The sequence below is a fragment of the Theobroma umbraticum genome, unplaced genomic scaffold (genome assembly GCF_002168275.2).
Source record: "Theobroma umbraticum cultivar Fairchild unplaced genomic scaffold, ASM216827v3 scaffold_56.0, whole genome shotgun sequence".
NCBI lineage: Eukaryota > Viridiplantae > Streptophyta > Magnoliopsida > Malvales > Malvaceae > Theobroma > Theobroma umbraticum.
In genome coordinates this window covers 8,099,634-8,126,167 of record NW_018397256.1, presented here as the reverse complement: position 1 = coordinate 8,126,167, position 26,534 = coordinate 8,099,634, and the positions used below count along the sequence as shown (strand labels likewise).

At 34.8% G+C, this 26,534-nt stretch overlaps 5 protein-coding genes across 5 annotated transcripts; 3 read left to right on the top strand and 2 right to left on the bottom strand.

The window, feature by feature from the left end:
• The first annotated feature begins 642 nt into the window (after positions 1 to 642).
• LOC110410704 (FAD/NAD(P)-binding oxidoreductase) lies at positions 643 to 5,736 on the top strand. The gene is made up of 13 exons (XM_021420560.2): positions 643 to 920; positions 1,399 to 1,441; positions 1,659 to 1,734; positions 2,261 to 2,320; positions 2,471 to 2,521; positions 3,161 to 3,215; positions 3,346 to 3,416; positions 3,495 to 3,546; positions 3,970 to 4,047; positions 4,181 to 4,270; positions 4,377 to 4,490; positions 5,257 to 5,325; positions 5,411 to 5,736. The coding sequence occupies exons 1-13, from the start codon at positions 756 to 758 to the stop codon at positions 5,465 to 5,467; spliced, it is 981 nt and encodes a 326-aa protein (XP_021276235.1). The 5' UTR covers positions 643 to 755; the 3' UTR covers positions 5,468 to 5,736.
• A 6,754-nt stretch (positions 5,737 to 12,490) lies between these two features.
• LOC110411651 (zinc finger CCCH domain-containing protein 34-like) lies at positions 12,491 to 16,702 on the top strand. Its single transcript, XM_021421899.1, has 3 exons — positions 12,491 to 12,742; positions 13,580 to 13,690; positions 14,589 to 16,702. Exons 1-3 carry the CDS (start codon positions 12,653 to 12,655, stop codon positions 15,987 to 15,989), a joined length of 1,602 nt encoding a protein of 533 aa, XP_021277574.1. The 5' UTR covers positions 12,491 to 12,652; the 3' UTR covers positions 15,990 to 16,702.
• A 603-nt stretch (positions 16,703 to 17,305) lies between these two features.
• LOC110411191 (plant/protein) lies at positions 17,306 to 18,178 on the top strand. The gene has a single exon (XM_021421237.2). It carries the CDS (start codon positions 17,536 to 17,538, stop codon positions 17,848 to 17,850), a length of 315 nt encoding a protein of 104 aa, XP_021276912.1. The 5' UTR covers positions 17,306 to 17,535; the 3' UTR covers positions 17,851 to 18,178.
• A 2,070-nt stretch (positions 18,179 to 20,248) lies between these two features.
• LOC110411534 (Dynein light chain type 1 family protein) lies at positions 20,249 to 22,009 on the bottom strand. The gene is made up of 2 exons (XM_021421732.1): positions 21,552 to 22,009; positions 20,249 to 20,609 (listed from the first exon to the last, which is right to left on the bottom strand). Exons 1-2 carry the CDS (start codon positions 21,975 to 21,977, stop codon positions 20,454 to 20,456), a joined length of 582 nt encoding a protein of 193 aa, XP_021277407.1. The 5' UTR covers positions 21,978 to 22,009; the 3' UTR covers positions 20,249 to 20,453.
• A 2,764-nt stretch (positions 22,010 to 24,773) lies between these two features.
• LOC110411141 (glyoxylase I 4-like) lies at positions 24,774 to 26,286 on the bottom strand. Its single transcript, XM_021421172.2, has 3 exons — positions 25,961 to 26,286; positions 25,719 to 25,824; positions 24,774 to 25,169 (listed from the first exon to the last, which is right to left on the bottom strand). Exons 1-3 carry the CDS (start codon positions 26,101 to 26,103, stop codon positions 24,903 to 24,905), a joined length of 516 nt encoding a protein of 171 aa, XP_021276847.1. The 5' UTR covers positions 26,104 to 26,286; the 3' UTR covers positions 24,774 to 24,902.
• Positions 26,287 to 26,534: the final 248 nt, after the last annotated feature.

The following is a 26,534-nucleotide window of genomic DNA, read 5'->3' as shown; positions in this document are numbered from 1 at the left end:
TAAAAATGTTATTAGCTAAATATAGAGTTTCTTCTAGGAAATGAATATTTTGCTTTGATAATATGTCTTCTTATGATTGCATAATAATACTATATTATTTCCCACAGAATAAATTTGATAATGCGATTCTGTCAATAAAGAATTTTTTTTTCCTTGTCTCTTTTTGAAGTATGTGGTGGCATGGTTTTAAGAATATGATGATAATTTGTATCATTGCAAGTTTAATTGCTTTTAAAAAATGCATGCGTAGTAAGTAATAAATCTATTATTTCTTTCAAATTAAAATGTGGAAGACATATATATATATATATATGTGCACATATATATATTCTTTATTACTCATCAAAGACTTGATAAAATTTCTACACTTATACGATTGAATTATGATAACATTCATCCGCCTAATGCTGTAAAGATGATACTATAAGGTGCCTGCAGCCGCAGCCTTCGACAGAAAAGACGAACGGTTTATGTTAGTGTTTCTTCCTAAATCCTCTGCTAAAAAAGAAAAAGCAAACTCTGGGGCTTGGGCTTTGGCTTTGGACTTGTAAACGCACTTTAAAAGCCCAAAAGTGAGCGAAACGTGGCGTACCCAGATAACGAGTGAACACCTTAAAACCAACTCCGGCAAGCACCTTATCATTTCTCCTTCCTCCTGGAAACTGGAATTCTGTCAAAGCACTCTTATACAGTCTTAAACCCTCGGCAAAAAGAATCAGCTTTTTGTTCTTTGCTTGCCCCATTGAGAGAAGAAAATGGCTACTACCTTCTTTAGGAGACTCGCCAAAGCTACCCCACCATCCTTCACCAATGCATTTGGAGGTCAACCCAAGTCCGGTTTTGCTGGATTTCGCTTCTCGGCAATCGCAGCCGTTGCTAGTGGGATCTCCTCTTACTACTACTTCTCCGAGTCGAATTTGGTTAGTTTTCTATAAATTCCAATCTGGGTTTGTTTCTTTTGATTGTTGTGGCAATGTGGGATGCTTTGGAATTGGAGGGATTATGTGATTGGTGCAATGGGTTTATTTTATGTGTGCATTTTAAATGTGTTTTTTCAATAGCGATGTACATGTATGGTTTTTTCTCTGGAATTTTTTTTATGGGGAGGTCTCAATATCCGAATGAATGTTGGGTGTTGATACTTATTAAGAGTTCTGTATTTAAATTAGGAATGGTTGTACCTGGGCTGTTCATTATGTGACTTCTAATCTGTTTATCTAGATGATTTGATTTACTTGATGAAAATTATATTTTGAGGTTCATATCAGATTTTGCTGCTCGCTGCTGCCTATATATAATTTGGCCTACACATATGGGCTTTTTTATAATTGTTGTGTTATCACTTATCAGTGTGCATCCTGATTTGAGTAAGTATTTTGTTATTCTTTCTGGATACAGGTTCATCTAGATCAAATCAATGAAGAGACAGGTCCAAAAGTTGGTGAGCAGAAATTTACTAGACCTCCTTATTGTTAGATGACTGAATTGTGTTATTTAGTTGAACCGTGAAATCCATGATCCCATTCCCCTCCCTAGAGAGAATATTAGTCAACAATAAAGCCAAAAGTGGTTGCATAAACTATAAAGCATCTGCTTTAGTTTCTTTTTCATCTATCTTATAAGGTACTAGCTCAGGGGATGCTTTTATACATTTTCAGCTCTGAAGTCGGATAAGTGGATTGAATTTAAGTTGCAAGATACTGCAAGGGTTAGTCACAATACTCAGTTATTCAGGTATATATTTTTTAATCAATCATTGTCATAGGTGTGTTGGTTTAATCTATACTAGTAACATGGTCATCTGCATAAACTTTTTCGATTAATAGGATAAACTCTAGAGATAAAATTTACATTTTACACCTTTTTGCACTTAAATATCTTATTGATCTCTCTCACTGATTTGTGCTTCATTGAGAAGACTAATGTTTATCAGATTCTGCACTATCAAATAGGCAAAAACATGAGAAAAAAAGCGATCAATACTTACTGATTAAGAGCAAAAAAAAGTAGTCACAACTAACTTCAAAACAAGGACATAACTTGTTCATCCAAATTTTAAATTCAACGTCTTAACCAAAGGTTTTTGCACTGTTAATCCTCCTCAAGAAGTTGTTGCCACAACTAACTCCAAAACAAGGACATAACTTGTTCATCCAAATTTTAAATTCAACATCTCAACCAAAGTTTTGCACTGTTAATTCCTCCTCAAGGTGTCTTAGAACAATTACCTTCCTTATTTGCTTTCTTTTCAAAATGGCAGGTTTTCATTTGATCCCACTGCTAAGTTGGGTTTAGATGTCGCTTCATGCATCCTTACGAGGTATGTTCTCTTGTTCTAATGAGAGGTGCTTATTAAAAATTTATGGTTACTGTGGAGGATTTTGAAATTTGCATTTACGAGCACATTTTAGATGAGATTTGGAAGTACTCTACCTCTACTCACTATTTTGATGCATTCTTGTTACTGCAGGGCTCCATTAGGACAAGATGCTGAAGGAAAAACACAATACGTCATAAGACCGTAAGCCTATATATTGAACTCGTAAATAGTTTGATTTAGACTTCCCTTGTCATGGCTGTTATTCTAAATTGGTAATTCATTAGTCATAGTTTTTTGGTTATTCAACTTATATTCCCATGGTTTAAACTGCATTTGTCACATGTTTCCATTTCCTTTTTTTGTTATTGTGGTAAATATCATCTGCTTGTGAGGGAATAAATTCTAAAGCTTCACTTTGTCCATACCTCTAAGATGAGGTTCTTGATTACTCCTTGGCTCATGAAGATTGAAAGAGATGAAAGTTTCCAATCAGTAACATTGTATGATAGTCTATAAATAGAAGGTTAAAAATAGGAGAGAGGAAAATTCCTCAAATACAAGGATTATATGCTTCTGTTTTCCTTAATTGAAATTACCTTTGACATCGCTTAGTTTAAATCATTCACACAATGCATATTATAACTTCTCTGGAGTTTTAGTAAAATAATCCTTTAGAATTACCAAAGGAATAGCTGAAATTTTAAAATCAGATTAGTAGAAACTCTTAGGTGGAGTATGTGTCTGTTTTTTTTATACAAAATCATATTTCAACCTACTTATTCTGCAATAAACAGATATTAGTTGCTAATATATTCCTACTGGAATAATTTCAAAAATCAGGTATACTCCTATATCAGACCCAGATGCTAAGGGATACTTTGACTTGTTAATAAAGGTAGGAAGTGATAAATGCCTTCACCTTTTTGTTTTCTTTTTTTCTCACATTTTGAAGATGTTCTTGTCTCATATATGCAATGCCACCCATGTGAATTGCTTTCTCCACAACTTAAAGATAAAAGTTGCAGGTGTATCCAGAAGGAAAAATGAGTCAGCATTTTGCTAGCTTAAAACCAGGCGATGTAGTTGAAGTGAAAGGGTAGGCATTCACTGTCATAGTTTTCATAGAGATCACACTATTTGTCATCTTTACACTGAATACATTTATCTCTTGCAGGCCCATTGAAAAGCTCAGATACTCTCCCAATATGAAGAAACACATTGGCATGGTTAGAGCTGGTTTCCTAGTTTCTTGTTTATTTTTCTCACAAAAAAGGAAAACCCCTAGGGAATTTGTATATTTAACTGCTAAAGGATTCAATTTTTCGTGCTCATTTTATATACTGAGGTTTCGTACTTACTTTTACTAGTTTAACCTGATTAAATGGCTGGGGTCAAATATGTTTTTAACAAGATGCCTAAGATATAGCTAATGGTATACTTTGTGTTCCCTAGAATTAATGCCAAAAATTCAGCCGATGTCATATATTTTGTTCTCTACAATTATCACTTCAGTGCACATGCTTTCTGATTGTTTAATCATACCATCTACCAAGTAATCAGAATAGTATTGTTATAGCGGTATCATGTTTTCCAAGGTTATTGAAAAAGTCTGATCACCATTTGTGCTCAATTATATGATGCTGTTCCAGATTGCAGGTGGGACAGGCATAACTCCAATGCTTCAGGTAATTGAGGCTATACTGAAGAAGCCTGATGACAACACTCAGGTAGGCTTTTGGATTGCTAGAATTGCATAACCTTCTGTCTATTATTAAATGTCATTTTTCACTTTTGTGTGTGTGTGTGTGATAATTTTAGACCAAATATGAGCAAGGTTTGAACTTTTACCTACTCCGACAGGTGTCACTGCTTTTTGCCAATGTCTCCCCGGATGATATACTGCTAAAGCAGAAGCTTGATATACTTGCTGCTAGCCACCCAAATCTTAAGGTACCAATTCTTTCAATATGAGAATATTTGCTGCGCAGGTAGAAATTTTGCTCAAACAGTAACTTGTGTATTTTCTTTTCATTTTCTTTTTTCATTGTTTTCCCAGGTTTTCTACACTGTGGACAATCCATCAAAAAATTGGAAAGGTGGTGCTGGTTACATTTCAAAGGATATGGTCACAAAAGGCTTACCTGGTCCTGGTGAAGATACTCTAATCCTTGTAAGTCACTTTATTAATTCTGGATCTCGACCTTATTCCGTTAATCTGTTTGCCAAAATGTGGAGTAAGTGTCATATGGAGTGGACGGCACCTTTTTCTTTAACATTACTGCAATTCCAGAAAGATTAAATACATGTTTGCCATGTTTCTTGCTCAGTCTTGGTGAAGAACTGATATCATTTTCCAACAAGCAGAGGCCTATTTTTCTGACTCCATTTGCAAAGACAGAAAATATTAAACACTCACACACATGCACTCAAAAGTTTTATTTTCGCCTCTGTTGTTTCGTTAAACAAGAGGTATGGTTAGACTAAGACCTTCCAGAGGGATGCTATTCAAGTGGCACAAGAAGCAGCCTGTAAGTAGGCTGTTTCTGTGACCATGCATGCGCTTGATCTTTTGGTCTTTGCAACTCCCTTCAGGATTAAATCTAAATGAGCCTTTTTTCAGATAGTCACTGTTGCTTGAGATTAAGACTTGTCGAGGACATTTTGATACTTTCTCGTTGAAGACCAGGTTATAGCTTTGGAAAATGGCCATAATCCTGCAACCTAACTTTGCAAGTTCCAAGCACCCGCCCTGACAATCCACCTGATCAGCATTCAATAGAGTTGTATTTCTTAATATGCACTAGGCATTTGTTTTTAACACTCCTGTTGTTTCAGACACCTAGATCACATGCAGCAACAAGATTATGGCCATCTGAAACAAATAGGACATACACCTTGCCTACTCACTTTGCCCTGTTTTTCCCCTGTTTGTTCAGGTATGCGGTCCACCTGGGATGATGAAACACATATCTGGTGGTAAGGCTAAAGACTATTCACAAGGAGAGGTATGAAAGCCAGCATTTTTTGTTTTCTTCTTTCGTAATTGTTACCTCATTGTCTTATCCTAACTGAACCCGCCTCGGCATGTAGCTAACCGGCATACTCAAAGAACTTGGATACACCGAGCAAATGGTTTACAAATTTTGAAAATCAAGGATTTGAAGGGATGACACTCGTGGTTTGAACATAATTTTTGTGTAATAAATGTTTCCTGAACGAACACTAATCGGGCAGAGTTTAAAGCCCAGGGTATGAAATAATTTTTTAGTGATATTCAATGTAAAGATAGTACATTGTCAAAGCTTGTACCGAGTGAAATCAAGATACAAAGAGCTTTACAAAGCCTCTGCAATTGGTTGTTGTGGCCAGGTGTAGTGTCTAAATCAGATATGCCAATTTGGGCAACTGTTTGTTTAGATGGATCCATTTGTGGGTCAGTGAGAATAAATTGTATGACTGGGAACTCAAAAATGCTCGGAACATTCGAAAGGCACGCCAAATGACAAAAAAAGCAAGTTTCTTTTGATGATGAAGAGGATAGTAGAAATGAGATTAGCAAGTTAATAAATTTAAATATTATTAACCGGTAAGTGCGTGCACACTCAGTTCATCTTCAAGTTGTAGTAAACTTTTTTATTTTGCCATCAAAATGAGGTGTTCAGTCATTTTAAGTAAATGCTCGAATCCTTCGCACTTCAGGACCCAAATTAAGATCTTCCATCCAAATGAGATGTTCGGGTACCCATTTATTCGTTTTAAGGGTAAGAGAGGACAAAAGGTTCAATGCCCATCTTCAGGCGAACATTTTCTCCTCCTTTTGAGTAACTGAAAGTTTTATCCAAAAAACAGAACAGGTCTTTTAAGCAACAAGAAGTTGGGAGAAAGATGGCCTCCCAGGATCTAACTAGTTAAGTTAGCTTGGGTTATACCCCGATCATACATAATACTTTGTTTAAAGGCCTATCAGATATACTAGGAAGGGAACAAGATCTGGCTCTAGCGTCCGCAGCAACTTGTTAAAAGACAGCTTCAGGATCCATGGGCGAACCTTGCAAGTCCTTTACCTTCGAGTTAGCTAATTAGCCACATGAATTAAGCAACTCTAATTGATTATCATTTGCTCAGTAAGACTTGGTGTTTCTAAATCATTAAGGGAATTTATTTATATTGAAACTGATGTTTTATCATTTAGCCTATAATATCAGTCTTCTCAGCCAGGAGAATTTTGTGACAAATAAAGTATTGGATAACGCTAGACAAAGAGAAAAGATTTTACCCCTTCAAAAAAAAAAGAGAAAAGATTTTATGAAACAGTTATCAATATATTATTTTAAAAAATATAATTACGTAATATGATTTAAATTAAACTGATAACAAAATTTCTTAAAATTCTTAATCGTCATAGTTGATCCAATTTTCTACCCATAGTTGTAAAGACAATCTCATAATGAGAGTGCATCATTCAACAGGAGTGTGTTCTTGCTTCCGGAGAGCAGATTAAGCCTTTACAGATGCTGAGAAAGAACTTTTGACTCTACCCAAGAACAAGAAGAACAGGGCTGAGGAACTGCCACTTGAAATCTGTTCAATCTCTTCGACTATGTCCACCCCATACCGTAATCAGCATTGTCGCTTGCTCTTTCAACTGAGAAATGGCGACCGTGTTCTTCCATAGGCTTGCCAAACCAATTCTTCATGTATGCCTCTTCATTCATAGTTCTGATGCATCAACTACCTCACTGCAGGGCTCCGTTGAAACAAGAGGCTAAAGGAAAAAACAAGTGTCATACGAGCATAAGGCTCTATTAGCGACCTTACAATTTAGTATTTGATTTTCACTTATTTGGTACTACATAGCATACTAATTGTTGATTTTGTAGTCATTTATGTACAACTTCTGGGTACTTTCAAATTTCTACTGTATTTGCCCTTGGTTTAGACTTTAGAGTTCAGACAGGCAGGAGATTTGAATTTTGTTTGTCCATACGACAAGTTGGAAAATCACTTCTTTACATCAAATTTTGTTTACTCGCCATGTTCAGGAGCATAAGTTTCTCTGATATTATCAGCCATTGCAAAGATGTTCAGAACGATACTACCAGCAAAGCTTGTCCGGTTTTTTTTTTAATTTATTTATTCAGGAAGAGGTGGCTTTTATGATGACTTACAGCGTTGATTGTCGAAATCTCTGACAAACTTTAGCTGAATCTGATAGTCTCTTCAATCTATACGCAGAAATTTAGAGGCTTGGTGTCAAAATACAACAATCCAAAAGGGAACAAGGACACTTTTTCTTCTTAAATTTGGTGAATTATTTTGCTTATTACTTGAAAAGAGTTTACTTTTTACTCTTAAAAGCGCTTGCATTTTTTTTGAAACTTTCTTGTGTTGTGTTGGGTGCAACAACTTTTGTTTCATCGTATTATATAAAGAAGAGGAAAATACCAAGGAGTTTTTTGTAGATTTATTTAAAAGTCAGATTAAAGCTTCTAAAGTGATATATTTCTCTAACTTGGTAAGACTTTTTTATAAAAAGTTTAATATTAAAAGTGAAAGTAGTTCTCCTAAGTATCTTGATCATGCTTATGAATTAAGTAGCTTTGTTTATCATGTGGTTGGCTTCATATGTCCATGTCCTCGACGATGAAATCTCATCTTCAGTTATTTCTTATGTAATCAAGATTGTTAAATATATGAGCTTTCCCCTTACTCTACTATTTGTATCATTCTAAGACTACTGAATCGATTGGCCAGTATATAGTCTTGACTTATGTGATACAAGAATAACCTCCTATACAAAGATCTCCAGTATAATGGAGCACAAGAAAAGCTCATACCTTTAACAATCTTGATTGCATAAAGAATAACTGAAGAATACCCTTAACAATCTTGATTGCATAAAGAATAACTGAAGAAGAGATTCCATTATGTGAACAGTCTAGGAGGGCATGATGTACTTCAATTTTGATTTTCCTACGAATATAGAGTTTAGTAATGACTCTCATACCATCAAGGACTCCCTCCAGCATTGTTGAGAGTAGTTATGTAGACAAAATTCTTAAAAGACTTTTTCTACTTGGCACCTATTGTGAGATAAAGATCCAAATTTAATAAAAAAACGTGAAAATTCATTATGTTCAAATTTGAACTTCAATATCGATAACATCTTTTATTTGAACGATTTCACTATAAATGCAGTCCTAATGATAGCTAACAGATGCACATGGATGCATATCCATTTGTTTTGCACACATTACTTCATAGAAGCAATCTTCTCACCTTCTTTGATTACATTATCATCTCAATTTTTAGGCACAAGAAGAACTTTACCGGTCCTCTCTACTCGCATTTTCTTAAAAAATGAAAAAGTAATAATACTTGGAAGAGTCTTCTTATTACAAACGAATCTTGGTAATAAGATGAAAATACACGGTTACTACAAGTATGAATAACAAACAACTAGATAAGTATTCATGCATTATCATTAACACCTATACAAAAATTCTTTCCTTACAGGAAAGAATAGAAACAACTTTTTCTCCTAGAAAAAGAGCAAAAGAGAAAAAAAAGTATAAAAAACATTATTATAAAAAGAACTTACTTTTTTAAAGAAATTTTATAGAGAAGTACTAGAAGGTAATCGTAAATTTTTGTTAATCTATTGTCTCCTATTTATAGATTTTGAAAAATTATTTTTTTAGTAAAAATTTAACACTTTAAAATTTTTTATTAATTTTTTTTATATCTCTTTGTATTTCCACATGTATCGAAAGTTTAATCTTTAATGGATTGATCACATTTTTGCAACTTAATTATTCACGTTTTTGGTCTCTTGAGGATGATGAAACACTTATGTGGTGAGGCAAATGACGGCTCACATGGAGAAGTATGAAAACAGTCTTTTATCCTTTTCCCCTGTCTCAGTTATCTAAAATCATATCAAAGAATATGCAAGGAATAAGCATTAAAATATTTTACCCTTCAATTAAAAGATAACATTAACGAGCTGTTATAGGATTCTAGGCAGTGGTGGTTGCATAAGGAGTTCTTTGTAGACCTATTTAAAAGCCAAATTAAAGCTTCTAAAGTGACATATTTTTCTAACTTGGTAAGACTTTTTTATAAAAAGTTCAATATTAAAAGTGAAAGTAGTCCTCCTAAGTATCCAGATCATGCTCATGAATTAAGTAGCTTTGTTTATCATGTGGTTGGCTTCATATGTCCATGTCCTCGATGATGAAATCTCATCTTCAGTTATTCCGTATGCAATCAAGATTGTTAAATATATGAGCTTTCCCCTTACTCTACTATTTGTATCATTCTAAGACTGCTGAATCGGTTGGCTAGTATATAGTCTTGACTTATGTGGTACAAGTATAACCTCCTACACAAAGATCTCCAGTATAATGGAGCACAAGAAAAGCTCATACCTCTAACAATCTTGATTGCATAAAGAATAATTGAAGAATACCCTTAACAATTTTGATTTCATAAAGAATAACTGAAGAAGAGATTCCATTATGTGAACAGTCTAGGGGGGCATATTGAGCTAACCACATGATCAACAAAGCCACTAACTTATAAGCGTGATCTGGATACTTAAAAAGACTACTCTCGTCTTAAATATTGAACTTCTTATAGAAGAACCCTACCCAGTTGGAGAAGCGCACTACTTTAGAAGCTTTAACTTAACTCTTAAATAGGTCTATAAAGAATTCCTTGACACTCTCATTTTCTCTAGAAACTATAATGGAATAAAAGTTGTACAAGGAAGTCCCAAAAGGACATGTACGTCTTCAACAGTAAAATTAAACTATCCCTAAGCAATAGCCATAATATACATAAAAGTATTCCATCTTGCAAGTATAGCATGATGTACTTCAATTCTGATTTTCCTACAAATATAGAGTTTAGTAATGACTCTCATAGCATCAAGTACTCCCTCCAGCATTGTTGAGAGTAGTTATGTAGACAAAATTCTTAAAACACTTTTTCTACTTGACACCTATTGTGAGTTAAGATCCAAATTTAATAAAAAAATGTGACAATTCACTATGTTCAAATTTGAACTTCAATATCGACAACATCTTTTATCTGAATGGTTTCACTATAAATGCAGTCCTAATGATAGCTAACAGACGCACATGGATGCATATCTATTTGTTTTGCACACATTACTTCCTATAAGCAATCCTCTCACCTTCTTTAATTACATTATCATCTCAATTTTTAGGCACAAGAAGAACTTTACTAGTCCTCTCTACTCACATTTTCTTAAAAAATGAAAAAGTAATAATACTTGGAAGAGTCTTCTTATTACAAACGAATCTTGGTGATAAGATGAAAATACACGATTACTACAAGCACGAATAACAAACAACTAGATAAGTATTCATACATTATTATTACCATTTATACAAAAATGCTTTCCTTAGGAGAGAAGAGAAACAACTTTTTCTCTTAAAAAATAGCAAAAGAGAAAAAAAAGTATAAAAAATGTTATTATAAAAATAACTTACTTTCTTAAAGAAATTTTATAGAAAAGTACTAGAAGGTAATTGTAAATTTTTGTTAATCTATTCTCTCTTATTTATAGATTTTGAAAAATTATTTTTTTTAGTAAAAATTTAACACTTTAAAATTTTTTAATAATTTTTTTTATATCTCTTTGTATTTCCACATGTATCGAAAGTTTAATCTCTAATGGATTGATCACATTTTTGCAACTTAATTATTCACATTTCTGGTCTCCCGAGGATGATGAAACACTTATGTGGTGAGGCCAATGACTCACATGGAGAAGTATGAAAACAATCTTTTATCCTTTTACCCTGTCTCAATTATCTAATATCATATCAAACAATATGAAAGGAATAAGCATTAAAATATTTTACCTTTCAATTAAAAGATAACATTTTACTTTTAAAATTTAAATCTATTTTTTGAATCTCTTGTCATTTTTTTTTCTTCTCTCCAACCACCACTGCCTAGAATCCTATAACAGCTCGCGCATTTGGTGTGTCGAAACAGTGCAATCAACAATTGATTTTGGATGCTATCGGCTAGATCGATCGTTGAAAGCGCCGACCCACCATACTAGTGACCCGAACTGGTCACGACGATTGGTGGATCGATGCATTGGCTACAAATCCAGCCGTGGTTCGTTTGTTAAAGAGCAAAATCATGAAGGACTTGATCGAAAACCACCAAAAATAAGAAAACTTGAAAAAAAAAAAACGAAATGGGAAATATTTAAAATATGCAAAGACATAATTAACCATCCCAAAATAGTACTTCCTATTTCTTGCCCATTCAGAATCCCCGGCTGAAGCCATTCGGTGACTAAGGTCATTTTCGGTCGACCAAACTTACGAAAGTTTATCAAAATCTCATCTTATTCTAGGTGTCAGGTCGTTGGGTCATTCATGTTAATACTTAAGTTGAGAAAAATATTTTTAATAAAACTAATAAATTAAGTGGTAAATAATAAATATTATAAGTCTACATAATTTCATACCTAAATAGTCTAAATTTATAACTTAGAAAATATATAATTAAAAATTATATAAAATTTAACTTACAAAATTTAATTTCTAATAAGTTGTCTTTCTTCTTATATAATTAATTACGAAATTTAATTCACAGTATTGTTAGAATAATCAATCATGTTAAATTAAAAGAGGAAGAAGAAAGGGTTAGGAATTTTTTTTCCAAGTTCTGCAGCAGTCATTTTTTTAATTTTAACTTTATGTATATTTATTTTTTTAGTTTTAACTTTTGTTTTAGCTTTTTTTTTTTCAACTTTATAACCTTTTTCTTAGTTATTAAAATATATTATTTTGGCTGCAAAACAACTTATAGTTAAACTAAGCATTATTAAAAGTTATGTTGTTGATATACGTCAAACGCATTCGGTTCAGTCCAAACCCATTCAATTCATCAATTTTCTTATTAATTCGTCGAGTTAAAGCAGTTTAATACAAATTAAAATGACACTAAAGATTATGATTGAGGTTTTTGAGACAGGTTTTCATTGTTTTTCTCTTTCTCTAAAAAAAAAACAAAAAATAATATAAAATAAGATAACAGCTGATGAAAAGGACACGTGTACCATCCTCTCAAAACAAACACACACCTTGAAATTGCATTAAAACCCAAACAATGCCATCATTGCTCGCTCGCGCTCTCTGATTACGCTCTCTTTTCCAGTTTCCGCCATGTAACCCATTTTACCGAAACCTAGCCACTACCCTTTGAGCTCTTCTCTTTCTCTTTTGATCTCTTTGATAAACAAAATTTATAAGGAGAGAGGGTTTTCCCTCGCACATTCTCATGCAAAGCATAAATATAATGGAGGAGGAATTTCTGAAACGTAGCACCGATTGCGTTTATTTCTTAGCCTCTCCTCTTACTTGCAAGAAGGTTCTCCTTTTCAGCCCAAATCGCTCTCTCTTTCTCTTTCTCTTTGTTTTTTTAATTGTGATGTTTTGTTCTCTGGTAGTGAGGTCTTTGTCTTTCACTCTATCCAATTTTCACCGCACATTTCGCATTCGGTTCTTCTCTCTTCTTTTTTGGGGGAACGTGATATATTTGTGGTCCTGCATTTTAAGGATCTGGAGATTCTAGGGTTTATTTCTTAACCAAACGATCTTAATTTTCTCCTCTTTTTTATGAATTTAGCTTTCATTGCTTGGAAATTGTTACGCCTCTTTCTTGGTTTATTTTTATGAAATTTGTGTCTTTTTTTTCTTCTAATTTTCTTTTCCATTACTCACTAATTGGGAATTCTAGTCTTATAGGACTCTGTTTTGACGTTTTCGTTTCTTATTAGTATTAACAGTTTCCTTCTTAAAAAGTTGTTGAAAGGTAAGATAAAACGTATAAAAACTAAAATGATCTTATGTATAATTGTCTATAAAATGTTTTTTTTTTGAAAAGCAAAAAAGTATATATATTAAAATGTATAACCATGAATAATGTTTTCTCGAAGAAATTATAATATTAAGTTTTAATTAAGTTTTAATTATTTTTAAAATGTTAGTGTTTTTGTTTTCAAACTCTACTCGTTTTGCCTTTTGCTTGGCTGGTTCTGAAATGCTAAAGTCATAAACATTGATGAAACGAATATACATCGTTAGCTTTTTGGCGTATACCTGTTTTTGTTTTCTGTACTCGTTTTATGCTTTGTCAATCCTTCGGGGTTTGTAGTTTCATTGTTTCTAGAATGGCCTCATTTTTTTTTAATCCTCTTGGTTTCAGGGAATTGATTGTGAGTATCGACATAGTGAAATTGCCAGGCTCAACCCTAGGGACTGCTGGTACTGGTTGGCCGGGAACTGTATTAATCCAACTTGTGGTTTTCGGCACCCTGTAAGCTCACATTCTGTTTTAATAAGTTCATATTGACTGTTCTGTTGGACTGATATATGGTGAGCGAATCACTGTAAGCTCACATTCTGTTTTAATAAGCTTATATTGACTGTTCTGTTGGACTTATATATGGTGAGCGAAAATCATTTTTACCCATTTTGCTATTTCACGGTTGAATTTATCATTTGTTGAAGCTTTTGGAACAGAATTTTGCATGGGAAAAACTCAAAAGGTGTCATAATAGGATCGTATTTATGGATCAGTACTTGATATGTTGCCTGGATATTTCACATGCTTTTGACATATTCATTTATTACAGTCTTCTCTAAGTTACCCTAAATTTTTAGATAATTATAAGACGAAGAAAATCCTGAAATAACTTTGTTATGTCCTTTATTACTGACATGCCATGAATTTAATCTATTTTCTAAATGCTTTAGATTCTCATCATGTTAACATCAACCATGGAGCATTAGAAGCAATTATCTGTTAAAATGTTAGGCCATAAACCGTTTTACAGGTGGTACTGGTGTACAACATCTAAGCTCTATCTTAGGCTTCATTTGGTTGATGCTTTTGCTTTTTGTTTTTTGTGATTTCTTTTTAACTTATGTATGTATGTATGTATGTATGTATGTATGTATTGCATTCTATTCATTTATTGCCAAAAAATAAGTGAAAAGCGAATAACAAAAGCATTTACGAATTGGAATCTTAGTATTTTTCAGCTGATACATTATCCTTTTGACTGTAATGGAGTTGGAGCCACTTTCTCCCAGATTTAATTTTTTTATATAACTCATTTTTGAATGAGTTATTAATTGATATTCTTGACTTATTTTTATTGTTACTTGCTGTCTGATGATGTCATATGAACTCAATTCTTCTGTTTTCACAGCCCTTGGATGGGTACACTCAAGTGTCATCTGAATCTGCTGCATTGCCATACCAATGTTCTGCACCAGCGAACAAGACCAATGTTCCTTGTTACTTTTTCTTCAATGGTTTCTGCAATAAAGGCAACAGATGCTCTTTTTTGCATGGTCCTGATGACAATGCCACTACTGAAAATGCTTTGAAGACTGATGCTCTTCCTATGGACCAGAAGAAATCCTTTGAAAATGACGCTGGAGCAGCTCCAACAGAAAGACATCCCAATCCATCTAAAATGGCCCCAAAGCCTAGCAAGGAGATGGGTGCGCAGTTTAAAGAGGACCTCCAACAATCAAACCCGAAAACCATGCCTCAAAAGAGTGTCTCTCCAAAAATGTCTGTAATTGAATTTGAAGAATCTGTTTTTGTTGAGTCAGGCTCCTTGCTTCTAAAGGATGGCATTACTGAAAGCAGATCTCCTATATGCACAGATAATAGTTCAGAAGAGCAAGTAGATGACCGTGTTGAGCCAGAGGAGCGGTGGGAGTCGTCCCCTGGTTTTGATGTTCTTGTGGATAACAAATCAGAGGATTTGGATTATGAGAATGATTCAGAGTATCTACTGGTCCCTGAGGAGGAGCAGATGGAGCAATTCTTGAGTTATGATTATGAAGATTCTGTTCAGCATGAGGCTAGGAACCCCAAAGTAGAACTTTGGCATGACCGAGATGTGTATGATGCTTATGAAGGTTCAGACAATGAGTTTATTTCTGATAATGCGAGGAACCCTCCTGCCCACCCCATAGATAGAAGGTTGGATTCCATATTTATCCACAAGAGAAGAAGACTCTGGCCTGAACTGTCAGATGATGAACAGATGGGTGTAGATCTTAGAGACTATTTGAGTAAACGCAGGGTAGTTGAGGGCAATCCCCCTAATTTCTTGTCAAGAATGTCGGAGTATTCTCATCTGCTTGGTCGAAGATCAGAAAGGCCTCAAAGGTATATAATGCGTCAGAAACTAAGGGGAAGATTAGGATCAAAAGTGGGGAAGCACTCTTTTGAATCAATAAGAGACCAAGGTTATTTTTCTAATGGTACCAACCGGCGTGGCTGGCTCAAGCGCTTGGAGCCTAAACACTCCACCAGGGGGTCTTATAGGGAAAAATGGCTGCCTAGACGGAAGTCTGTTTCATCTGAAGTTTCTAGAAATCTGATTTCTAGAGAGAGGAAATCTACACATGCATCTACTGCTTTTACAGGTCCCAAGACCCTTGCCCAGATTAAAGAAGAGAAGAAAAAAACTGAAGAAAACATAGGGAAAATGAGGCATTCTGGCAGAACTGCATCAGCATATTTCCTGGGTCCAAAACCATTGAGTGAAATCCTCAAGGACAAAGGGGGGCCAGATCCTCTAACAGATTGAAATTTTAGCAGCGGCTAGCAAAAAAGGAAAAACTTTTGGAGTTGATAGAAATTACGGTCCTTAGCCTTTTCTTTTTTTGTTTTTTTCTTGAATTTACAAAATACAAATGATACCTTTGCAGAAGATGAGGATAACAAATTTTGCTTTAGTTAGACCTCTTGGCAGATTCTCTCAAGTCTTAAATCTGCTGGTCTAAACTTTTACTCTTTCTACTGGCTTAAGATGAGGAGGGCTCTAAGGAGTCAACCTACGTTGGGAGTCTTTCAGTATCTCGTTTGTAGCCACCTGATATCCCACTTGCGGAGAAAGAAGCTCAATCTGGAAACAGGCTATTCGCTGGCCAATCCTTGTATACTTTCCAGAAACTTTGCTAACATCATCATTAGTAATTACTATGGATCTAGCTCTGGTTTCTTGTACAGGGTTTTTTGTAAGTCTATTTTCGTGCATTTCTATTGCCTTTTCTGCATATAAAGGCACTGATTAACTAGTTCAAATAGTTGAACAGACTCTTTCAACGTCTGTTTGTTTCATCTTTTATGTGTATTGATTTTCAGTTGTTTTCTCCGCATGTTCCTTACCAACTATGGGCGTCTTCGACATATAGAATGTGTTTGTTTTTTTCCTTGCTACAGCCTGTAGTGTTGATCAAAAACACAAGTTTAATTTTTTTATGATAATACAGCTTAATTAATTTATTCTTGTTTTGGTCATGTTCGTCTGGAATTTTGTAGTCCAAGTAGGGAAAGTAATTCTGTTGAAATTCCATCGCCCTTGTACTCTGAATTGGTTTTATTTCAATGATGACTCTACCAAATTAAGCTCATTGACAAAATAAAAGTCAAAAACCCATAACATAAAACATCAAGATCAGACGAAGGATCAAACAAATTTGCAAGATTAATCAAATGCAAGGAATTGAGTACTAATATAGGAATCAGTACCAAGCCTTGAATTTTCTTTGAATATTTAAACGTTTTCTCTCTTAATTCAGCATTTGCTTATGCCATTCAATAATTTATTACACCAAACTCAAACCGAAATCAGGATTATTATAAGTAAAACATTACAATTACGACATTTTGGGTAATGGGACAACGAATTTTAGAAAGCTTTGGGTCAACGAATTTTAGAAAGCCTTGTTTGATGATCAGAATTTTATTACTAGTTATATAGCCGCCGGCTATCCGCATTTCAATTTGTAGACCATGGACCAAAACAGTTTTCTGGTCCAAATCTCTGATTCGGTGCTTAAAAAGCTAGCCAAAATTAAGGGAGCTAATTAATAATTAAAGTTTTCCAAATCCCATTCTTATCCATGTAGATACCATTTTATGAACTTTCCTCATATTCCTTACTTGTCATTTCCCCCTCTTCCCACTCTTTTATATACTTACAACACATTGAAAACGTTGTACTACACCACATATCTTTGGACTCAACGTCCTCAACCTTCTGCCCGGTAGAAAGCTGTAGACAACACTCCCAAAAGTCCATAGAAACAAGGAGGAGGAGGAGGAGGCAGAGGAGGAAGAGGAAAGAAGAGATGGAGATGACGGGTTTGCAAAGGTCTACTACGTCGTTTAGGAGGCAAGGGTCGTCGGGGTTAGTATGGGATGACAAGTTCTTATCAGGAGACCTGAACCAAATGAAGATTAATAATAATAACAATCAATCAGACGGCATGATGAGACGTACCCGATCGGACGGGGGAGGTGGACACATGTACCGGGCGGCGAAGGCGGCGTCTCCGAGCATAGACCCTCCTTCTCCTAAGGTCTCCGGTTGTGGCTTCTGTGGGGTTTTCGGCAGACCGATCGCAGCCAAGAACAGACGATCAAACAAACGTAAGTCACGATGAAATATAGCTTTGTACATGTTTTGAGTATGCTATATATGGCATTCCAATTCCATTATGTGTGAATTTTCCTTTTTCTTTCCTTTTTTTTCCTGGGGGGGTAGGGTTAAATTTCCACACATAGAATTCCAGCTGAACACTTCATCTCTTTCCAAAAAAAAAGAGAGGGTGTTTTCAACAGCTTCTGTTTCATGGGATTCTGTCATAGAGATGGTTTTCTTTTCAGAGCTTTGTGTTGATTTTCTTCTAATTCCTTTGTATAGTTTTGGTCTCCAAGTTTATGCATCAGATATAATTTCAATGAACCAAAAGCGAAATTTATTAGCTTTAATTGCTCAATCTCTCCTTGAAAGTTATTCTGATAGACCCTTGAAGAGAATGGATTTGGTCAGACAATAATTCTAATTGGAACACTAATTCAATTCAGTCTTGATGCCTAGGCATTTACAATTGAAAAACCTTAATGCCGCCCTTTTTAATGTTAATGATTCATGGTTACGCCTGTAGCTTAGTTTCATTGGCAGGCGGTAAGTATATTAGTTGGTAAGGTAGCCGACTTTTAATTTGTTTGTTTTCATCGCCAATGCTACAAACATCACTTAATTGGCTGCCCGTACGTCACCGATCCTACCTATGCCCTAATAAAGTTCTAAAATAAATTAGATATAAACAAAAATCATTAATTAACAATATTCATTTTCTGGCCACTTGGACATTAACTCGAAGCAATTAGAAATCTATAGTCAGCAATTAAGGTCATTTTCTAGATGTTTTTATCCAATTTTATTGTCGTATGGCACTCACCTTGGCTGTTTCCACGATATCTTTTAGATGGGCTTTGTTGCAATATGGAAGCAATGATTACGTGGAAAATGTGCAAGTTGATTTAGGCCACCAGTGTGGGCGTAGGGCACGGGGCGTCCGTGGCCTACCTCTAGTCACCCCCCACCTAAGCTTAGCAATACGATAATGAAACATGTTGAATCAAAGTAACGCTCCCTCTCATTATTACTTTCTCTTTTTTTTTTGGGGGGGGGGGTTTTATTTCCCCCACTTTTTACACGTTCTAGCCTAACCCTAGCGTCTACAAAGATCTAACGATGGAAGTTTTATTAAGTTGATGAAAACTTAACTAAGTCTTTGCTTGAATGAGTATGTGCTACGCTCTTTAAGCTTACAAAATCTAAAAGCCCAATGATTAGAAGCAGCGGCCTATTGCATACAAGAAAAGATTGATGGGTAATTTTTATTCAATTTAAAACTTGGTTTTATTGACTTTACATTAATGGCTTAGTTACTTGGATATATATATTATTGTATGCGGCTTTCTCACGGATTTTTTTAAAGAATTATTTAATATTAAGACTATAAAGGTACACGACCAACTTTTGATTATTATTATTTTTAAATTTTAAGTAGGGTTTATGTGAAGATATTGTTGATGAGACTATAATATTTAACCATCAAATCTCAAAAAGAAAACAATTTTGAAGGTTAAAAATATAATATAAGTTTAATTACAATTAGGTGGAAATCTTGAAATAGACAAAATGAAATTTTTGATTGGAAAATTCATTAATTTGCAGGTGTGCCTTACAACTAACATGTTGAAGTTCATCAAAAGTAACCCAATAACCCATGTATGAGGAATAATAATCTTTTAAGACAACTCACTTAAGCGTTACGCTTTGGCCCCTTGTTGGAGTTATTTATACACATTGACATAGCAATACATATTTTCATAAAACATAGACTTTTTCCATCACATCAATAAGGTTAATACTTGAAATGTGAAGATTTTTCTAAATGCAAGGTTTCAAAGGAAGATAAGTTCCGTATTTTAGTGTATAACACTTACAAAAATAATTAGAGGATGGAAAGACCAAAAGGAAAAACCAAATTAGACCCTCACTGCTTTTCCCGCTGTGTAAGGACAAATCAATCCGGCCATTAAAACATAGCCATCACTCAATCTAACAGCAGCCACAGAGGGGCCAAAAATAGGGTCAAGTCTGGCTGCAATCATGCTTGCTCTTGCCTTGACTGATCTAGATAGGCTCCTTCGTTTTTACTTTTACCTGTTTCTGAATATGTATATATAAAGTCCAGGAAGAATTGAAAGAAGTGGGGAAGGGAAGGGGGGAAATGATACTATATTATTACCACCTTTGGTTAAAATTCATTATCAAGATTAGTCATTACTTGATGATTCAACATCCCAAATCTGAAATCTTCCCCATCTAAATATTATATAAGTTTTTCCTATTCTTGGAATAGCCTGGAAGTAGTGTTGAATCAATCAGATAATGAGTCATCACTAATGTGACATAACTAATTATATTCTTCCTACAGGTAATCTGATCTGACAAAGTTAATTGACTTTAAGACAATACAATACTATTTCTGATTTAAACTCAATAAATAATGCATGCAAGAGCTCATATAAATCTAACACTTTTGTCACACTGTTTTGTCATTTACAAACTTCATGCACACAAAAATGAAAACATTAAGAAGAACAAATTACCATCATGGGAAAATAATTGAGAACTTGAGAAAAGGAGGTATTATATATTTGATTAAATAACCTTGAATTTCTATTTAACTCAATTTGCAACCCTCTGAACTTTGGTTTTAAATACTAAAATGTATAGTTTCTCCATTGAAAAATAAAGAAAGCAACCTGTGGAGTGTGTCACAAATGAGCCGAAATTTGAGCCCACAATGCAATGCCAGGCCGGTCCATATACTTTATCAAACTCCTGCATGCAAAAATTTGTCAACCATAAGACAAATATATTGGACAGAAAGAAGGTAATACAATGATTGACCCAAGACAGATTGGACTTTGACATGTACCATATCACTGTTCTACACATGTCTCAAGGAAAAAGGAAAAGAATAATATCTGATTATTAGAACATGATACCGTTTGTACTGGTTTGAGGTTTTCTGGCTGTTTACACATGGCCTGTTGGATCCTGATCTGATCTCACTACTAATTCACATGCATGGAGGTTGGAGAATTAAGACTCTTTGATTCTGCTATTGAAACTTACTGGATCTACTTCAAAAGTAGTTAATTTAAAAAAGCCCAAAATTCTATTTGAAATAGAGTTACATAAGTCAGTTTTGCGGGTGACAGATCAGAGACGTGTTAAAATCTTTGTTTCCTTTTTTTTTTTTTCCTTCAGGGTACTAAAGAGAGAAAATTTTTCCCATAATTTGACTAATTAGTTCTATGAGAATGAGACTTTCATTTCCAAGATTGTTAGGAATAGCATAAACTACTGGTCAATGGCTCCATGTGCCCCTGAAAACCCCTCAGATTCTGCTGAAAGAAACAGATCAGAAAGAAAGCCTTAATTTTTCTGTCGTGTAGGTATTGTCTCCTCCCTTGTGGGGGTTCCATGAATAAAACTCAATCATTCAAACTAGGCAAATCCAAAAAGAAACGCCAAGACAATTGTTCACAAAGCACTTTCAATCTACCTAGCTATAGTAGTTTTGCCATTACCACTATAAACTGTGAATACAATAAACCTATCTTTCCTCTACAAATTTGCTCAACATTCCTTTTTTCCCCCGGTAATATTAATATGGCAGTGATGAGGTAATGTACAATATGAAAAATTCTTCAATGAGATAGTTATCATAGAATGAAGGGTACTTAGTGAAAGAACTGGCTGGCTTTTGAAACATACCTTCTTCATGTTATAAGCCATGTGTTTTGAGCTAAACTTCTCCAAGCTATCATAAGTTCTCCTGGCACAGCGGAAGGCATGCACTTGCATGAATCCAGGCATGTCAGAAACCAAAACCTTCACCTGAAGAAATGCAATCACTGATGACAAGTTTGTTTCGACGTGAGACACAGACTTCCTTCCTTCAACAAGCTTTGCTTCTCCTCCTCCTCCTCCTCCACCCCCAATTCCTTCTTTTTCTATTTTTCTCGGGCCAGCCTGCTCTATAGTTTGACAATTTTCCAATTTCTTTAACAACGAACTCTGTGAAACAGGCTTGATATTTACTACTGCAGCTGGTTCGGATTTTGGCTTGTGACTTTTAGTATTGGACCAGTAGAAAGTGCTCAAGAAACCTTTCTTCAGCTTATTCTCTTTGGTAGCCATTAATTTCTTTAGACTCTCTTTCTCTCTCAGAAAGGTTGTAATGTTCTATTCTGTTATAAGTGAAGGTGCAGGTCTATATAATGTGAGTAGGGTAGGTGTTTGGGAATCATTAGCAAGGAATACCCTTATAAATAATACTACTGATTAGAAAGTGGATGGAATACTTTATAGCAGCAAACCATGTGTTATTGCCTGTGATTGAGGATAATAAAAATGTGGTGATGCTTTGACGAGATTTGATGGGTTTTGTTTTTCCTTGATAATCAGTGTAATGCGGTTAGACTTGATTAGAGTTTTGGGGCATATTTGTCTCCAACGAGTTTGTTTCTGCAGAGCCAGCACCACATGGACCCCTCCCTCCACACTCCACCGCCTCTCTCCATAAGGTACCTAACGAAACTGTCAGTCTTTGTTGTATGCTTAACTTTCATTTTTTCTTTTATGTAGCACATGAGAGTATAGATATAAGATAGAGTGATAAGAATCTAATAAAAAAAACTGTACAAGACCAAAATTTATGCTACAAATTCGGTTCAATTATAAGTAAATATGGTATCTATACAGACAATGATGGGTGTATTTCTGGTAACAAACGACAGAAAGCAATGATCAAATACTTCTGGATGAGTTTGCAATCTTTGTTAAGTAATGATGGCTCTTATTAATAATTTTGATTTCAAAGTAAGAAACTACCGGTGGCCACATAATTAACATTGGCATGGCCACCAGTCCTTAGAGCTTAAAATTCTATTTTGGAAGTATGAATCTGAAGTTTCAAATAGATGGGTTGAGATATAATAAAGGAGGACTACCTCCTGTTGTGTAGCTCAATATCATATTTACTACAAAAAAAAAAATCAAAGTAAATATTAAATTTGGTTTTAGTTTTAGCTCAAGATAGGTTAATTTAATCTACCCTACTGGTAATTTATTTATGCCAATGACTCACAAAGACGAGTATTTGTGATTGGACCACATAGATTCAATCAAGGCATTCTATTGATTAGCTTGTCAGTGGTCGGCTACATAAAAAATGTAAAGATAACCACAAGGAAGAAAAGGGCTACAAAAGTTTTTTAGTTTGGACCTAGCACGATTAACAGTGCCACGTTCTCTCGATTTCAGTAAACTGACTTAGAAACAAGGGCAGAGCATGTGCATTTCTTCCTTCTTGACTTGGAAGTGAAAAAGGAGTTTGCATTTTTCCAAACTGCTCAGTTCAACATGTAGTTCAACTGCTCAAGATCTGCATTTCTTATAGTAATCTTCCTTCAAATATCAAATTCATTACTGCATGATGACTTTAGTTTTCTTTTTAAATTTTAATAATGTTTTCAAAATAATGTCATGTCATATTCAAATGACAACATGCAATAGAAGGTAGAGTGTGGGCAATTTGGAAGTGAAAAGGATTAAGGTCACCTTCAAATTAAAATACAATATATGATTGGATTTTTATATACTTGTCAGCCTAGAAAAATGATACTAGTACTATCATTTATCTTCCTCATCACAATTTGACTTGTCTCTGAATATCATTTTGGATCCTTTGATGATCTCCGAATCCATGTCGTGAATCAAACCAAGGAAATTTCAATCATCTCCAATTAATAAAGGAAAAAGGGATAATGTTTAATTTTTGAGGCTATGATATGTATAACAATGACCCTCCAATATGGTCCTCGTAAACCAAAAATTTTGGCCAAAAGCGAAGCCATGGACCTCAAAAATAAGCATTCCTGTTTATCTGTTTCCAGATTAATAAATGTGACATGAATATGTGGGGGAATGGGGATGGCACATCTGTTTGAGGGAAATTGATGGAAGTTTTTGGAGTCTGGTTGCTTATCTTGAGAATAATAATAATAATCTATCTAGTTTGTTTCATGGTGGGGCTTGAACTTTCAAAGCTTTTAATGGCCCCCTTGTTTGCAGGAATCTGTGGGCTAAAAGCACGACATCATAAGCCATTTATTGAGACGGTCGTGTTTACTGGTCATTGGCAAGAAAACCGACTTCTTTCCTCATGAACTTTTCCCATTTGGTGTTATCTGATGAACTCTTCATATGATGTTTTCTGATGGTGTGGCTTTCCTTCATCTTTCTGACAGTGCAGGAGTGATCTTGAGGTGGATGAAATTATATTATAACAAGCAACATTACAGAAAGAAACGAGTTTTTGCTCTCCTAGAATGTAGTAAGGGACTTTTGAGGTGTGTACATACTAAAAAGCATTTCTTTCTTGCTTTCTTCAGTGTTTTTCTGCACCTTATAAAGTAATAGTTGCTTTCTTCTATAATCTTTGTCTGGTAATGTAATTGTGCTGACTACAATTGATGAGTTGCTTGACTCTAACTTACTGGTTACTAATCTGTTTTTTATGCTGTACAAGTCTTGGTGTGTTTGAGCTGCTAAGGTTAATTTCGTTGATTAAAGCCACATAACAGGATGAAATTATGTTCATTGAATTCACAAGCTAACTCTCTTATAATATGTAGGCATGAATAAAAACATTCTCCAGCCTGTGTCTAGCTGATATATTCTCACTAATGATCATGATCAATTGATGGGAAAAGAAAAAGAAATAGAGTGTGTTTTGGTGCAAATAAGTTGGCAATCAACTGTTTGGCTAGGATCTCCCTGTTTCTCCTAGTATCTCCACTGTTACTTGATTTAATGAAGTTTTAGTTGTTTCATCAAAAAATATACAGAGTACAGGAATTAACATAATTTTCTTCTTTTTTTTTTCTGTTATTGACCAGAAATATCTTGGAAATTAGCAGAACGGCCAACAGGTTCAACAAGACTTGGAAATATATAAGGAAAAATGTTCACAAGTTGGTTAATTAATCATCAGTCTTAATTATCTGTTTCGCTACCTATACATAATATAGATTCTAATCTCCAAGATTCCGAAGAAAGTCACTAGATCTTCACTACATGTTCAATGTTCTGCTGTTGTTGCTGTTGCTGCCTCTGAATGTTGCAGTTGATCAGTGAGCAGAACTGCATAGCGTCTTGAGGCAATGGAACCACAGGGAGGTTGTCACAGTTGCATACTTCAATCATGGTGCCATCAGGGTCATGGAAGAAGAGTTGATCAACGCGAATTCCACCGTCCTCTACGCCGCCTTTCACGTACTCTATCTTCATCTCCTTCAATTTCTTCTCCACTGTTGCCATGCACTCACACTGCCAACAACAATTACTTCAATAAATATAAATTTACAAATCATACCAAATATCCCAATCGACATCCGTCAATGATAAAGCTCGTACAGAAAACCAAGTTTAAAAAATATGTTTTCTGTTCTGAAAACATGCTAATGAGCTCTTAAAACAGGGTCAACTCACTGCTCTGGGAGTTAAGGAAATTAAATAGCCAGTAGCTTGGGATTATTGGACCACGATAGTGTTTTTCTCTTATGTGGGCCTGTTAATGTGTTTTGTTGGAGATTTGGGGCTTTTCGTTCTTTTCAGGCCGAGCAGTAGATTTGGGGCGTGGGTGGAAGGTTTCTTCAGGATGTTGCTTGGTTAGGAATTGATGGAGTCTTAGCCTTCGATTAGTCCTGTTGCAAGGGAAAAAGGATATTGGGACCCGACGCGTAACGCGAGCTTCGTGCTACTTGGTTTGCAAAACAAGTTGTGTCTATGCAGTGAATTTCCTTATTAACTCTGAAATATTCCTACTAATACAGTAATATGTAAGTATTAGCATATATGACATGACAATTGACATACCTGGAAAGAAATATGATTGTCCTTGGGATTAATACGGCCAATCTTAGGCATGTTATCGGGGTTTTCAGATTGGAGAAGATGGATGCCAATGCCATAATTGAACAGCCTATCCTTGTCAAAAAACTATGAATCAATATTGAATAAAAATACAAGTTTAAGAAAAAACTTGACAAAAAGGAAAGGGTTTCATTTTGTTCTTTTTGTCTTTCTTATGCTCCTGATCTGAATTGAAAGTTCATTACCATGCACCAGAGAAATCAAAGGAACCAGGTCTCTTGATGGGAAAGAAGCCAAGGACATTCTGATAGAAATCAAGAGATTTCTCGATTGATCTGCACACAAGTGAAACGTGATTCAGGCACTTCAGCTGCAGAGGATTCTCCATGTTTTTCTGCCTTCAATTCTTTCGTATCAATCAAGCTTATGTGCTTGCAGCAAAATTTCTATATACAACAGAGAGTAATGTTTAGAGAGAAAGAGAAGATGAAGTAATGGAAGTTGAAGAATTGTGGGGAAACGAGTAAGGAGGGTTTGATGAAGATGAAACATTTGGAGATTGGACATCGCTCTAACTTGCATCTATATATAGAGGACTGACAAGGGTTATTTTCTATGTGCATGAGCTCATTCGATCAGATTTCATTTTATCCCTTTTTCTTTTCGAATTTGGTAAATGAAGACAAGATTTCTCAATCGGGCGGTATCTTATCATCATTGATCAATCACACGTAGATTCCACGTTTATAATTGGAAAGACAGATTAGGAAGCAATTTTACTTTTCGTTGACAACTGGGTAAATACATATATATATATAT